This window comes from Grampus griseus, assembly GCF_964374135.1.
Source record: "Grampus griseus genome assembly, chromosome: 14".
Lineage (NCBI taxonomy): Eukaryota > Metazoa > Chordata > Mammalia > Artiodactyla > Delphinidae > Grampus > Grampus griseus.
Window position 1 is genome coordinate 26,776,998 of NC_139008.1, and position 13,738 is coordinate 26,790,735.

General features: G+C 44.5%; 1 protein-coding gene across 1 annotated transcript; it reads right to left on the bottom strand.

The window, feature by feature from the left end:
• Positions 1 to 1,765: 1,765 nt before the first annotated feature.
• Positions 1,766 to 9,519, bottom strand: MPV17L (MPV17 mitochondrial inner membrane protein like; the record flags this gene model as incomplete). The annotated part of the gene is made up of 4 exons (XM_082669718.1): positions 1,766 to 1,945; positions 2,028 to 2,057; positions 6,510 to 6,580; positions 9,210 to 9,519. 4 exons carry the CDS (start codon positions 9,517 to 9,519, stop codon positions 1,766 to 1,768), a joined length of 591 nt encoding a protein of 196 aa, XP_082525844.1.
• Between the last annotated feature and the right edge of the window lie 4,219 nt (positions 9,520 to 13,738).

Below are 13,738 nucleotides of genomic sequence, written 5' to 3' on the forward strand. Positions count from 1 at the left end.
ATAAACAAGGTTCGTTTTCTGAAATATTTTCCCAAACACTATTCTTCCACCATAAGTAATATTGAAGCTCATCTAAAAGATTGCCAGGTAGTTTTTTCTATAGTTACTCTGGATATTCTTTTCAAATGACAAAACGTGTCTTATATGTTGTGAAATAGCTCTTCTGTTGTACGAACTACTTTTAAAACTACTGAAAAAAAATTATTTTAGAATTAAACTATCTAGAAATTTCCTTACTCTTGCCCCAATAATGTAAAATATATTCATATCTGTTAAATTCAAATAAATCTTAAAAGTTATTTACTTATGACATTAAAAGTTATTTACTTAAATCTTAAAAGTTATTTACTTATGACATATCAATTTATATTACAAGTTATATAAATTATATGCTTAAAATATTTAGGCATACATTCTTAAATTAATCTTAAATATAAATTCTCAAGATAAATATATTAACATCTCAGTGCTTCACATCTTTAAATCTGTGAAACACTCCATGGGAAGCAACAGAATAGTGATGCAATTCTCGGGTGAAAATTGCTAAAACTTCTTGAAATAGTCAAGTAATTGTTAAACCCACTGGTTTTGAAGTTAGAAAAACTGAGTAAATCTGAAAAACTGGATCAAGTTTCTCATGTACACCTTAAAGATTACCTATAAAGATTTATGTTAAAGCACTAATTTTAAAAAAGATAATATCAGTGTGAATTTGGGGTAACCATTTTCCCTGGAACTTTATGGAATAGAGTTCTCCCTTCCAGAAGAAAACTTATTAATTTTTTTTAGAAACTTCACTCAATATATTTCTTTTAAAAGTGAAATATTTTATATATTTCGTATATCTAGGAAATGGGATATTTAGCCAAGTGACTATGCTGAAAACTAAAAAACATTAACTAAAAAAATAATTAAAAACTATAAAAGTAGAAGACATCAGTAAAATACACTCTATACAGAACACTAATCATACACTGTGCACATTTCTTCTTACATAAAACGTACTTGCAGAACTTTAGTATTAGCATAACAATAAATTATTATACAGCATTTTAGGGGAAAATCTGGTTATTCCATATTCCTGATTGAATTCTGTGTAAACAGAAATTAACTATAAGGACTATTTTTGGTATCAAAGGTAATCCAAGCCAAAAGTGTTTAAGAGATAACCTGAGATTTTAGAAGAGAGATGTGTACAATCAAAATGGAAGCTCCTTAAATCAACTGGCAATAAAATATTAGACCAGAAATAGTAATGATTATAAACTGCCATTCTGCCACTGTTATTGATATTAACCAAAGTATTAGGGAAGAGAAAATACTAGAGAAGTATCAATAATACTTTCGGATTAGAATGAAAAAAAAGGAGATTTGAATAGAATTGAAAGTTATCATTGCTAATTAAAAAACAATTAGGTCGGGCTTCCCTGGTGGCGCAGTGGTTGAGAGTCCGCCTGCCGATGCAGGAGACACGGGTTCGTGCCCCAGTCTGGGAAGATCCCATATGCCGCGGAGAGGCTAGGCCCATGAGCCATGGCCGCTGAGCCTGCGAGTCCGGAGCCTGTGCTCCGCAACGGGAGAGGCCACAACAGTGAGAGGCCTGCGTACCGCAATAAAAAAACAAAACAAAACAAAACAATTGGGTCTACAGAATAGTAATTCTTCAAAATGGAGCACATAACTGGTAAGCAGGGTACTTCATCTGCAGGCAATCCTCTGCATTTAAGGGGAAAAAATTAGGCAATTTCAGGGAGTTCTTGACTTGTCATTTCTTTGGGGGTCTTTCAACTTCATTTGTTCCCTTTATATAAAGGAAAGTAAAAGCTGACTTCAAGGTACCATCACCACCCTGTTGTGAAAAGCAGAGGAAAGTGGCCCACAGAAAACCACAGAGCCCAGTGTAAGCTGTTCTCCAGTGAACAGGAACGAGGCTGAAGTTGGTCAGCTATAACAGAGAGAGAAAGAGTCTTTTAGGGCTCATATAAACCAGACCCATGAGCTGGCATTCTAAGCAGTTTGAAACTCACCTGTACAAAAGGCCAGTACATCAGACCACCCTGGAATAAAGAGAAACTTTATTAGGATGCTTTTTAATCGCACAAAACGATCACACAGTTCGTTCTATAAAGCATTAAGAAACACCAGGCAGGTGGAATGTGGACGCGGTATTACATTTCAGACTAAGCAGATTAAATTAGGCTACTTATGGTCTCTTGAGTGGAAGAGGGTAAGGAGTTGTACAAACAGCCGTTAGGCACAAGAATAAAGATTTTTATTATATTCACAAATTTACAATAAAAAGTCTACCTGAATCAGTACCAATTCTGGGAGACAACTGCTTTCAAAATAACAACACATATTTATTTATTTAAATTTATTCATATTTTACTTTTGGCTGCGTTGGGCCTTCGTTGCTGCGTGCGGGCTTTCTCTAGTTGCGGTGAGGGGGGGCTACTCTTTGTTGTGGTATGCGGGCTTCTCATTGCGGTGGCTTCTCTTGTTGTGGAGCATGGGCTCTAGGCGCGCAGACTTCAGTAGTTGTGGCACGCAGGCTCAGTAGTTGTGGCTCACGGACTTAGTTGCTCCGCGGCATGTGGGATCTTCCCGGACTAGGGCTCGAACCCGTGTCCCCTGCATTGGCAGGCAGGTTCTTAACCACTGAGCCACCAGGGAAGTCCACAACACATATTTATATATTGCAATTTTCCTGTTGGCCCATGCAAATGATGCAAGGGAAATATTGATAAAATACAGGATCATCAATCAATTTTTAAAACTCTAGACTAAACTGTTCTTTATGGTGATTTGATAATAATATATTCTAACTACTTCATGCTACAGAATAAGTTTAGCTTTTAAGATGTATTTATTTGTGGGAATTCCCTGGTGGTCCAGGGGTGAGGACTCGGGGCTTTCACTGGTGGGGCCCAGGTTTGATCCCTGGTCAGGGAACTAAGATCCTGCAAGTCGCGTGGTGTGGCCAAAAAAAAAGATGGATTTATTTTAATAGGCTTTAACCTGTTCATTCTGACAAAAGAGTCATCATTATGGATTTTTTTTTAAAGATAGAGATCTTGGTATGTAAATTATATCTTAAAAAAAAAAAGCTAGAGGTTTTTAAAATAGTCCTTACAAGTGGTATTACACTAGTAATATAAAGGTGGTATTATTTTTTCTTTTTTTGTTTTTACTAATTTTTATTTTCTAAAGTTTCTATAATAAACTGTTGCAATAAAAGCTATTTAAAGTTTAAAGTGTATACTCATTTAAGAATTTACTACTTTAGGGGCTTCCCTGGTGATGCAGTGGTTAAGAATCCGCGTGCCAACGCAGGAGACACGGGTTCGAGCCCTGGTCCGGGAAGATCCCACATGCCGTGGAGCAACTAAGCCTGTGCACCACAACTATTGAGCCTGTGCTCTAGAGTCCACGGGCCACAACTACTGAAGCCCATGTGCCTAGAGCCCGCGCTCTGCAACAAGAGAAGCCACCGCAACGTGAAGCCCATGCACCGCAACAAAGAGTAGCCCCTGCTCTCAGCAACTAGAGAAAACCCGCGTGTAGCAGCGAAGACCCAATACAGCCAAAAATTAAATAAATGAATAAATAAATAAATTTATTTTAAAAAAAAAGAATTTACTACTTTAGGAAAAACCCATCCAAACATGGCTTCACTTCTTATGGCAATTTTTTTTCTTCAGAATGTAGCCTCACTCAGTGTGCAGATCTTGGTCTCCCATGCCATTCCCCACAAAAAGGAAAAAGGACTCCTCAAAGAAATGGTTGATTCCAGGGCCAGAGTAGGGCAGGTACAAGGTACAAGATGAGCCTAGAACATCTATCTTTATGATATAAAGTAAGGAAGTGGCTTAAAAAAAAAAAAAAGATGGGGGGACTCTCACAAGGAAATAGGAGCCAGCTTGAAGCGACTCTCACTGGCCAAGTCTGGGACATTTGCAAAACAAAAATAATTAAACACAGCAATGAGTTACAAACCATCGAAAAAATGGGAATCCCTGAGTCCCTACTGATAACAGAGAAATAAGCAAATAACTGGGAGAGAAAAGGGGGCTCTTGCTTACAGAATGCTGCGCGCTACCTAGTAAATGCGGATGGGTCACCGTAGATGTGTCCTTGCCCATCAACCCTACTTCCAATTCATCATCAAGACCTACCAATTCTATCTCCTAAGTATTTTTGAAATCCTTCCTCTGCCCACTGCTTCATGATTTCTTACGTGAACTTGGTCACAGTAACCCTCTAACTGGTCTCCCTTGCCAGTAATCACTTAAGTTCAAGATCCTTGGCATGGCCTTCAACACCTTCCGAGATCCAAAGTCATTTGCAGTTGTTCCTCAATTCATATTTTATGTTCTATGAATAGCATCTCTTGTAGTTTCTCCCTTACAGGTACACCACAGTGTTTTACGCATTCCTTCCTCGGCTCCTTCTGCCCCTGGAAAGGCCCCAGGTATCCGCCTAACTCCCCTGAGTTCTTTAAGACTCCGCTCAGGCATAACCTGCCCCCGGAAGCTTTCCTTGAGCCGCACCCTTACATCTCCATGCTGTGCTAAGTACCCGTTTGCATGCTCTGAGCACTGCTCCTGGCATTGAGGTTAATGTTTGTCTATTTACTTGTCTATCTACCCCACTACATTGTAAGTTCCTTAAAGACAGTAGCAATGTGTGTGCGTGTATCTCTCTCTCTCTCTCTCTCTCTCTCTCTCTCTCTCTCTCTCTCTATATATATATATATATATATGTTTTGTGTTATCTTCTGCTAACACCTAGTGCAATGCCTAGCAGATAGTTTCTTGTTATGGGAGATCTTCAGGAAAGTCCCCAAATGGTGCTGGGCATCAGACTGCCGATACCCTCTTTCTTCTCAAGGGCATAGATACAACTGACTCATTTGGAACCACTGTTTTTGTTGTGTTTTGCTTTTGGTTTTTTCTTTTTTAAAATATTTATTTATTTATTTGGCCGTACCAGGTCTTAGTTGCAGCACCCAGGATCTTCGTTGCCGCGTGCGGGATCTTTAGTTGCGGCATGTGGAATCTAGTTCCCTGACCAGGGATCGAACCTGGGCCCCCTGCATTGGGAGTGAAGAGTCTTAACCGCTAGACCACCAGGGAAATCCCAGAACCACTGTTTTTAAAAAGGTGTGTAAAAGTCGCCACGTTTCTACCCAATGAAGATAGCCTGTATGTCTTCATTAAAGAAGGAGAATCTGAAATATCTGCAAATCCTTGGTCAAAGCCCCTTTCTTTTACAACTCTGCTTGGCTTGCTCTTCGTATAAATGTATAAATGTTCCTTTCCCAAAGTAAAGCAGAAGAAAATCATATTTGGATGTCACCATGGGCCCATAATTTTTGCCTCAAGAGAAGTAACAAGAGTTCTGAATGCTTTTCCCCCCGGAGGGGCTCAGCAGCATGTGGCTTCCACCCTCCCTGTCATCTGCCTTCAACCACCAAGTGGGTGATAATGGTTCTCGTGCTCAGAATAGTTCAACAGAAGATGCTGGGGGTGTGGGTGAGGGTGGCGGGATGGCTGGGGCTGGCTTGGCACTGCTTTTGATCAGGAATTAAGTAGATGTGGAGCCCTAGACAAGGCTGTGTATATTCTGGAATCCTGAAAATTCACCTCATTGTCATTAATAGAATCAAATAGAATCAAACATTGTCATTAATAGAATCACACTAGGCCAGAGATGGAAAGCATCCCTGACTCTGCCAGGTCTTGAGGACACTGCTCAATAAATCTTCATTGAATAAATGAATAGATATTTGTGGGATTGGATCATATATATATTTGTACTGAGCAAACAGGGCAAGAGGTGACTTGATTCCAGCCTCAGCATAACCCTGGGAAACACCTTCTTTTTCTGTAAATACCTCTGTGATGTCAAGAAGGTTCCTTTCATAGGGACTCAGCAGAATACACACTTGGAAACATCAGCTCTAAATGTGAGAATGATTCCATTAAGCCACTCACATTCTACTATTCCTATTTTGCAATAACTTCTTTGGCTCCAAAAAAATCACCGTGATCACTAACAAGAATAAATATAAGAATGTCAGAAATCGTTGTGAACATTGACTAAAATTCAGAGACACATATAGACACTCTTAAAGCTTCTCATTCAACTATCAAAACAAATTTAAGATCTGTCAAAATATAGTACCCTGTGCCAACCAACTGGAGCCCTAATTTAAGAATTTTTTTTTTTTTTTTGGTGGTACGCGGGCCTCTCACTGTTGTGGCCTCTCCCGTTGCGGAGCACAGGCTCCAGACGCGCAGGCTCAGCGGCCATGGCTCACGGGCCCAGCCACTCCGCGGCATGTGGGATCTTCCCAGACCGGGGCACAAACCTGCGTCCCTTACATCGGCAGGCAGACTCTCAACCACTGCGCCACCAGGGAAACCCAAGAATATTTTTATTTAAATGTATTTAATGTTAAAAAGATACAAAAAGATCCTGGTCGTATTTTCAAAAGTCTGTCTTACCTTATATGTATTCCAGAATTTCTGTCTCAGGTCCAAAAATATGTCATCCTTTTCCTGGAGAATACTCATACCTATTTGAAAAAACACACACCAAAAGAATTTTAAAAGATTTAATACGAAGAATACTGTATAACAGCTCATGTTCAAGTTTTCTATTCCAATATGCAAGGTAACCACCACTATCACTAACTCAGTATGTTCCGTCTGACCCAACAGTGAAAACAAAAGATAATCTCCATTCTAAAGTTAGGTAAATTTTAAGGTGATGATAAATATGAACTGAGAATAGCACGGTACCGAGTTATAGCAGAATGATTATTTTTTTAAAATCTGTTAGAGAATTCACAAAAACCTCAGTGTTAGCATGGTGGGACTATTGGTGACTTTTCTTCTCTCCCTTCAAAACATGTTGTGAAATGTTTAAAATTTTAAAAATTTAATTTCCTTCTTTTACAAAAAGGCTGCTGGACTCTGGGTATTCTAGCAACTGCAGATTTCCCATCTAAGAGGCTTTCTAAATGGAATTTGAAAGCAGAACACCAGTTCACACTTCCTAAAAACATCCGGAAAACTTTGACGTTCAACAACCCTGAAAAGGAAGTCAGGGAACAAGGACAAAACCCTCCTATTTTAGGAAAATGACAGTGCTTTAAAAAGTCTCCTCCAACTCTGATTAGGAAGAAGGGGAAATAAAATCTTTTTAGTCAATTGCAGGGGATTCTTAGAACAGGACCGGTAAGAAAACGGAGCCCAATATTGGTAATAGTATTCCACTTACCCAGCACTAATTAAGGGCTAAGCACTTGATGTGTTTTCTTTCATCTGATCCTCCTAACCCTCAGCTAAGGATGATGGAGTTGCAGAGGAGGAAAAGAGCTCAGAGAGGTTGATAGTGATCCAAGTCCAACCCAGGTGTGGATTCCGAGCCAGACCTTTCAATCACAACTATTCTACCTCCCAAGGCAGCCCCAGCACAAAGGAACATCTGATACAGGCAATTTCCAAGTCTGAAGTGCCTTGAACAAACATCCAACCCACCCCCTTCCCACCATTCCCCCTTCAGTTTAACATGAGGAGAGGGAAACAGGGCCCAGAAATCTGAAATGCAAAACAAAGAAGCAATGTGGGCAGGAATCGGTTTCAGGGGCCTCGGGCTTGAACCACAGGCCCCAGCAGCCCTGTGACTGCAGCATCTTTCTGGTTTCAGGAACACTGACATTCCCCAGGGAGATGAAGACCATGACATGGATTGTGTTGCTTTCGGGCAAGTCGTTTATCCCTTTGAGCCTCAGTTTCCTTGTCTGTAACATGGGAATAACAATACCTGCCTCACTGGGTTGTTTGAGGATTAGATAGGAATCTGACTCCCAAATGCCAGCAGCCCCCAACCCTCCATCCCATCACCAGAGTACAAGGCACTGCAGTAACAGGCATGAGGAACCTGTTTGCCAATCTGGCCTGGAAGTCACGCGCTGGGATCAGAGACAGATCTTCTGATAAATCAGGCAGCTCCTGGTCTCAGGTCCTCTATCCCCTGACCTCACTGACCCCATGGGCCATGTGGTTGGCACTGCATCAGGCATGTTTCCTATGGAGTTTGTGAGTGACTCTGGCCCCCAAAATAAGATCCAAGGGGCAGTGTAGGTTCCTTCAAAGTGGTGACTTGACCACTTCAACACAGTTTAGAAGAAAGCACCAACAGCCACTGACAAGACCCCTTGGGGGATCTGTGATCTCCAAGGCCAAGGCCAGGCCCAGGACCCTTGAATTTTCTTAGGGGATCGGGTGCCCCTCCCCTGCCCACTCCCTTCCAAGCAATAGAAAACGCTATGAAGATGAAGGCCACAGAGCCCTTGCCATTGTTTTTAGAATTTAGGGCGCTAAGAAAGGTTCCCAAAGTCAGGCCCTCAGGCTCCAGGGTGGACTTTTTGAGGAGGGGGCTCCCCAGACCCTCACAGGTACACAGTCCTCTCATGGCAGGGGTCCGAGGTCTCCTGACATTTTCTGTGGGTTTTGATATGGGGATGGGACCCCCTTCAGGGAAATCTTGTTACAAAAGCAGCACTACCGCCCTGAGCACACATTTTGAGGGGAACCGGGCCGCACCTCAGATTCCACCGGCTCTGCCCGCACCATCCTGAATCCCCTCACCTTTTGTTTGTATGTTGAAAAGGAGTATCCCGCCAGTGGAAAGGAGACCCCGCCCCACAACATGGTCACGGGGCTCACAGCTGACATGGTAGCAAGCTGGGGTCTCCTCGACGTTCCCGTGGACCTTTATCAGGGGAAAACGGATCCCCAGCCCTGCCTCCTCACTTCCGGCCTACGTACGCCCCAGGACCCCTGAAACCTCCAGCCCCAGACTACGGGCAACCCAGCGTCCGAACTGCGACCTGGCCCCCTAATTCCTGGCCTCTCCGGCAACCTTCCCTCAATTTCTTTCCCCTCAATCCTGTTAATCCACGGTCCCCAAACTTCTCGACCCTCGCACCTCGACCTCCGGCCCTCATCCAGACCCTCCCAGTCCCCTGAACCCTGGCCCCCACCCCAGGATTCCAGCCCCGGTCCCCGGCCCCCAGAGCCCCAGCCTCCTGCCTGGTCCCAGCCCCTGAAACCCCGACCCCTGCCTCTCGTCCCCCAATTCCGGATCCGCCTCAGTCCCCCAGTTCCGGCCCCCAGGTGCCTGGCCCGGCTACTCACCGAAGTAGAAGGCAGAGACGTACACCGGCCCGCCGAACGCCTGGTCGCACAGCACCTTGGCCAGGACGGCGCGCGGCGCGCGCCCCGGCAGCGCGCGCTCCAGCAGGCGCAGCCACACGTAGTTGAAATTCGCGTGGAAGGCCACGGCCACGGTGGCCACGTGCCGCGTCTGCCGCCAGTCAGCAGGGCCGCCCCGCAGCCGCTGCTGCAGCGCGTCGCCGGCTGAGAAGAGCGCGGCGTAGAGCAGCACGTTCGTGGGCCAAGGGTAGCGCCGGACGGTGCGCAGGAGCTCCCGCCACCAGCCCGCCATGCCCGTGCCCTGGGCGCCGGCCAGGGACCGTCGCCAGCTCCGGGCCACGCCCACCGCCCCCTGCCCCCCTACCCCCTACCCCCCGGCCTCCGCCCTCTGCCCCCAGCCACCGGCGCACCGTCTCCCGCCACCTGCACCTGCCTCCTCTCCACGCTCGAAGGCGATTGGGCGCCCCGCGTACACCCAACTGCACCGACCAATCCCGTGGCCACTGGCGATCCTGGAGGCTGAGCTTTTGAAATACTGCTGGTCCGCATATGCATTAACCCCTTACAAGTCATGTCCAGAACAGGCAAATCCTTACAGACTTAAGGGGCTGGGCGATGGGGGGGATGCGAAGTGACTGCTAACCGGGTGTGGGATTCTTTTTTGGGGTGATGAACTATTGTATAATTAGATAGTGGTAACAGTTGCACGGAAAACCATTAAAGACCCTTTTAAAAATTTTTATTTATTTATTTTTGGCTGCGTTGGGTCTTCGTTGCTGCGCGCAGGCTTTCTCTAGTTGCGGTGAGCGGGGCTACTCTTCGTTGTGGCGCGCGGGCTTCTCCTTGCAGTGGCTTCTCTTGTTGGGGAGCACTGGCTCTAGGCGCACGGGCTTCGGTAGTTGTGACGCATGGGCTCAGTAGTTGTGGCCCACGGCCTTAGTTGCTCTGCAGACCAGAGCTGGAACCCGTGTCCCCTGCACTGGCAGGCGGATTCTTAACCACTGCGCCAACAGGGAAGTCCCTAATTACACCTTAAAATGATGAATTGTATGGTATGTGAATTATATCTCAAAACGAACCAAAAAAGGTTAAAGAAGAAGGGGAAAATTGGGGAAAAAAAGTGGTGTGGGCAGAATACCAAAACTCAGTTACCAAGATGGCAGTGTATTTTAAATGTCTTAACATACAAGGAATTCACACTTTCGACACACACACTGACTATGTAACAGTCTTTAGAGACAATGTCAGAAGTTAAACTTTGAGGCCTTTCATGAATGTGAGGTGGGATTCAATGGGGCTACTGCCTTCTTTTCAGAGTCTGTGCCTCAATGAATATTACCTCCCAAATCATATGCTGAGGTCCCAAAAGCAGGGGGTCATTGGAAACCCAAACAGCAGATGTAACCTCTGATCTCATGGAAATCAGTTCCTCTTTGCTTCTTTTCCTCTATTTTTCCTTCCTTCATTGTCACACCCAATTCCATTCTCATTTTCTCCCTCTCTCTTCTATTTGTTTACCCTATTTTAGTTAATTATTAATTTTTTGATTTTTAACTTTTTATTTTGAAATAATTCCAGACTTTCTGAAAACTTGCAAAAATAGTACAGAGTTCCCATATATTCTTCAACCAAGCTTCCCCCAATATTGACATCTTACATAACCATAGTACAATTTTCAGAACGACTGATGTAATACTATTACCCAATCTACAGACCGTATTCAAACTATTGCCAATTGTCCCACTAAAGTCCTTTGTCAAGGACTGGCTTTCAATTCTGGATCACTTTGCCTTGTATTGAATTGTCATAGATCACCTTAGTCTCCAATCTGGGGCACTAATCAGTTATATCGTAGATTGTTCCTCAGTTTGTCAACCCTACTGTTATGGGCTGCATTGTGTCCCCCCAAAATTCATATGTTGAAGCCCTAACACCCGGTACCTCAGAATATGACTGTATTTGGAGATAAGACCTTTAAAGAGGTGATTAAGTTAAAAATGAGGCCCTGGGACTTCCCTGGTGGCACAGTGGTTAAGAGTCCACCTGGTGATGCAGGGGACACCGTTTCAAGCCCTGGTCCGGGAAGATCCCACATGCCGTGGAGCAACTAATCCCCTGCGCCACAACTACTGAGCCTGTGCTCTAGAGCCCGCAAGCCACAACTACTGAGCCCACGTGCCACAACTACTGAAGCCCGCGCGCCTAGAGCCCATGTTCCACAACAAGAGAAGCCACTGCAATGAGAAGCCTGCACACTGCAAAGAAGAGTAGCCCCCGCTCACCGCAACTAGAGAAAGCCTGCGCACAGCAACGAAGACCCAACACAGCCAAAAATTAATTAATTAATTAATTTAAAAAAATTTTTTAAATGAGGCCCTTAGGATGGGCCCTAATCCAATCTGACTGGCGTCCTAATAAGAAGAGGAAATTTGGACACACAAAGAGACACGAGGGCAGTGCATGCACAGAGGAAAGATCATGTGAGGACATGGTGAGAGGGAGGCCACATGCAAGCCAAGGGGAGAGGCCTCAGAAGAAACCAAACCAGCTGACACCTTGACCTTGGACTTCTAGTCCAGAGAACTGGAGAAAATATATTTTTAAACACACTTTGTCTGTGGTATTTTGTTCTGACAGCCCTAGGGCAGATTAATACACCCATTCTCTTCAGTTCTTGGGAATCTGCCAATTTCTGTGTTCTTTGACCCTTTCTATCCGCCCGTATGCTGATTCTCATCCCTCCCCTCTCCTTGTGCTTATTACTGGTCCCAAGTAAATCTTTCTGTCAGACTTGTCCCAGCTAAGCAGGCTCCTAGCACGCACCTTTCTTTGTTTATTACTTACATTCCCCTTGTATTATTTTCCCATTGTTGCTGTGACAAGTTGCCACAAATTTGTTGTCCTCAGAGGTTTGGAGGTCAGAAGTCTAAAATGGGTCCATGGGGACTTCCCTGGCAGTCCAGTGGTTAAGACTCCATGCTTCCACTGCAGGGATCCCTGGTTGGGGAACTAAGATCCTACATGCCACGCAGCACAGCCAAAGGAAAAAAAAAACGGGTCCATGGGCTGCATTCCCTCCAGAGGCCCTAGAAGAGAATCCATGTCCTTGCCTTTTCCAGCTTCTAGAGGCCCCCTTGCATTCCTGGATGGCCCCTTCCTTCAAAGTCAGCAGCATAGCATCTTCCAATCTCTCTCTCTGTCATTCCATTGTCACATAGTCTTTTCTGACTCTGATCCACCTGCCCTCTCTCTTAGAAGGACCCTTATGATTACATTCAGCCTACCTGGATAATGCAGGGTGATCTCCACATCTCAAGATCCTTATCTTAAGAGTCATCTATAAAGTTCCTTTTGCCGTGTAAAATAGCATATTCACAGGTCTTGTGGATTAAGACATGGACATCTTTGGAGGGCCATTATTCGTGCCTTTCTTCTCTGTAATCCTTTTGATCTCCTCTCACAGCAATTGATCACATTAGCTGAAATCAAACTACCCATTTCTCAGCACACTGAGATCAGGACCATCGGTTTTTCCAGGCAATCTTTCATTCATTCATTCAGTTGATCAATATTCATTGAGCACAGTTATGTGCCAGGCACTAAACTATGGGCTTTGTGGGAAGGATTTGTATTGGCAGTGCTTAAAAAAAAAAAACCCCAAAAACGAGTTCCTGCCTAAATTAAAGAAAATTGTGGTCTTCATTATGAAAAAAAGAAAATCTGGGCTTCCCTGGTGGCGCAGTGGTTGAGAGTCCGCCTGCCGATGCAGGGTACAAGGGTTCGTGCCCCAGTCCGGGAAGATCCCACATGCCGCAGAGCGGCTAGGCCCGTGAGCCATGGCCGCTGAGCCTGCGCGTCCGGAGCCTGTGCTCCGCAACAGGAGAGGCCACAACGGTGAGAGGCCCGCGTACCGCAAAAAAAAAAAAAAAAAAGAAAATCTCCCTAATGATTCCTACACAATTCCCTTAACCAAACTTTTTAGAGAGAAAAATAGAGCAAAATTGGAGAAAATTGCAGGAAAGTAGGGTGGGGGGATAGATTAGGGTTTCCAGGTAAAATATAGGGTGCCAACTTAACTTGGAATTTCCTATGAACAAAGAATAACTTCTTGGTGTAAGTATGTCCCAGTGCAATATTTGGGGCACACTAAAAAAATTTTCACTGTTCATCTGAAATTCGAAGTGAAATAGGCATCCTATATTTTTCTTTTTTTGGCCTCACAGCTTGCAGGATCTTAGTTCCCTGACCAGGGAGCAAACCCGTGTCCCCTGCAGTGAAAGCTTCGAATCCTAACCACTGGACCGCCAGGGGAGTCCCAAGGGCATCCTCTATTTTTAAAATTTATTTTGCTAAATTTGGCAACCCCAAAGGGATGGGACTGACATTTACGGAGAGCCCACTTCAGGTGTCGATTTTCTACTAAGCACTTTACTACACGAATTAATTTTCTCTTCACAGAAAGCCAGTGAGGCTGGGGATTGGTAACAATCTGTAGAGGCAAATATCCTCCA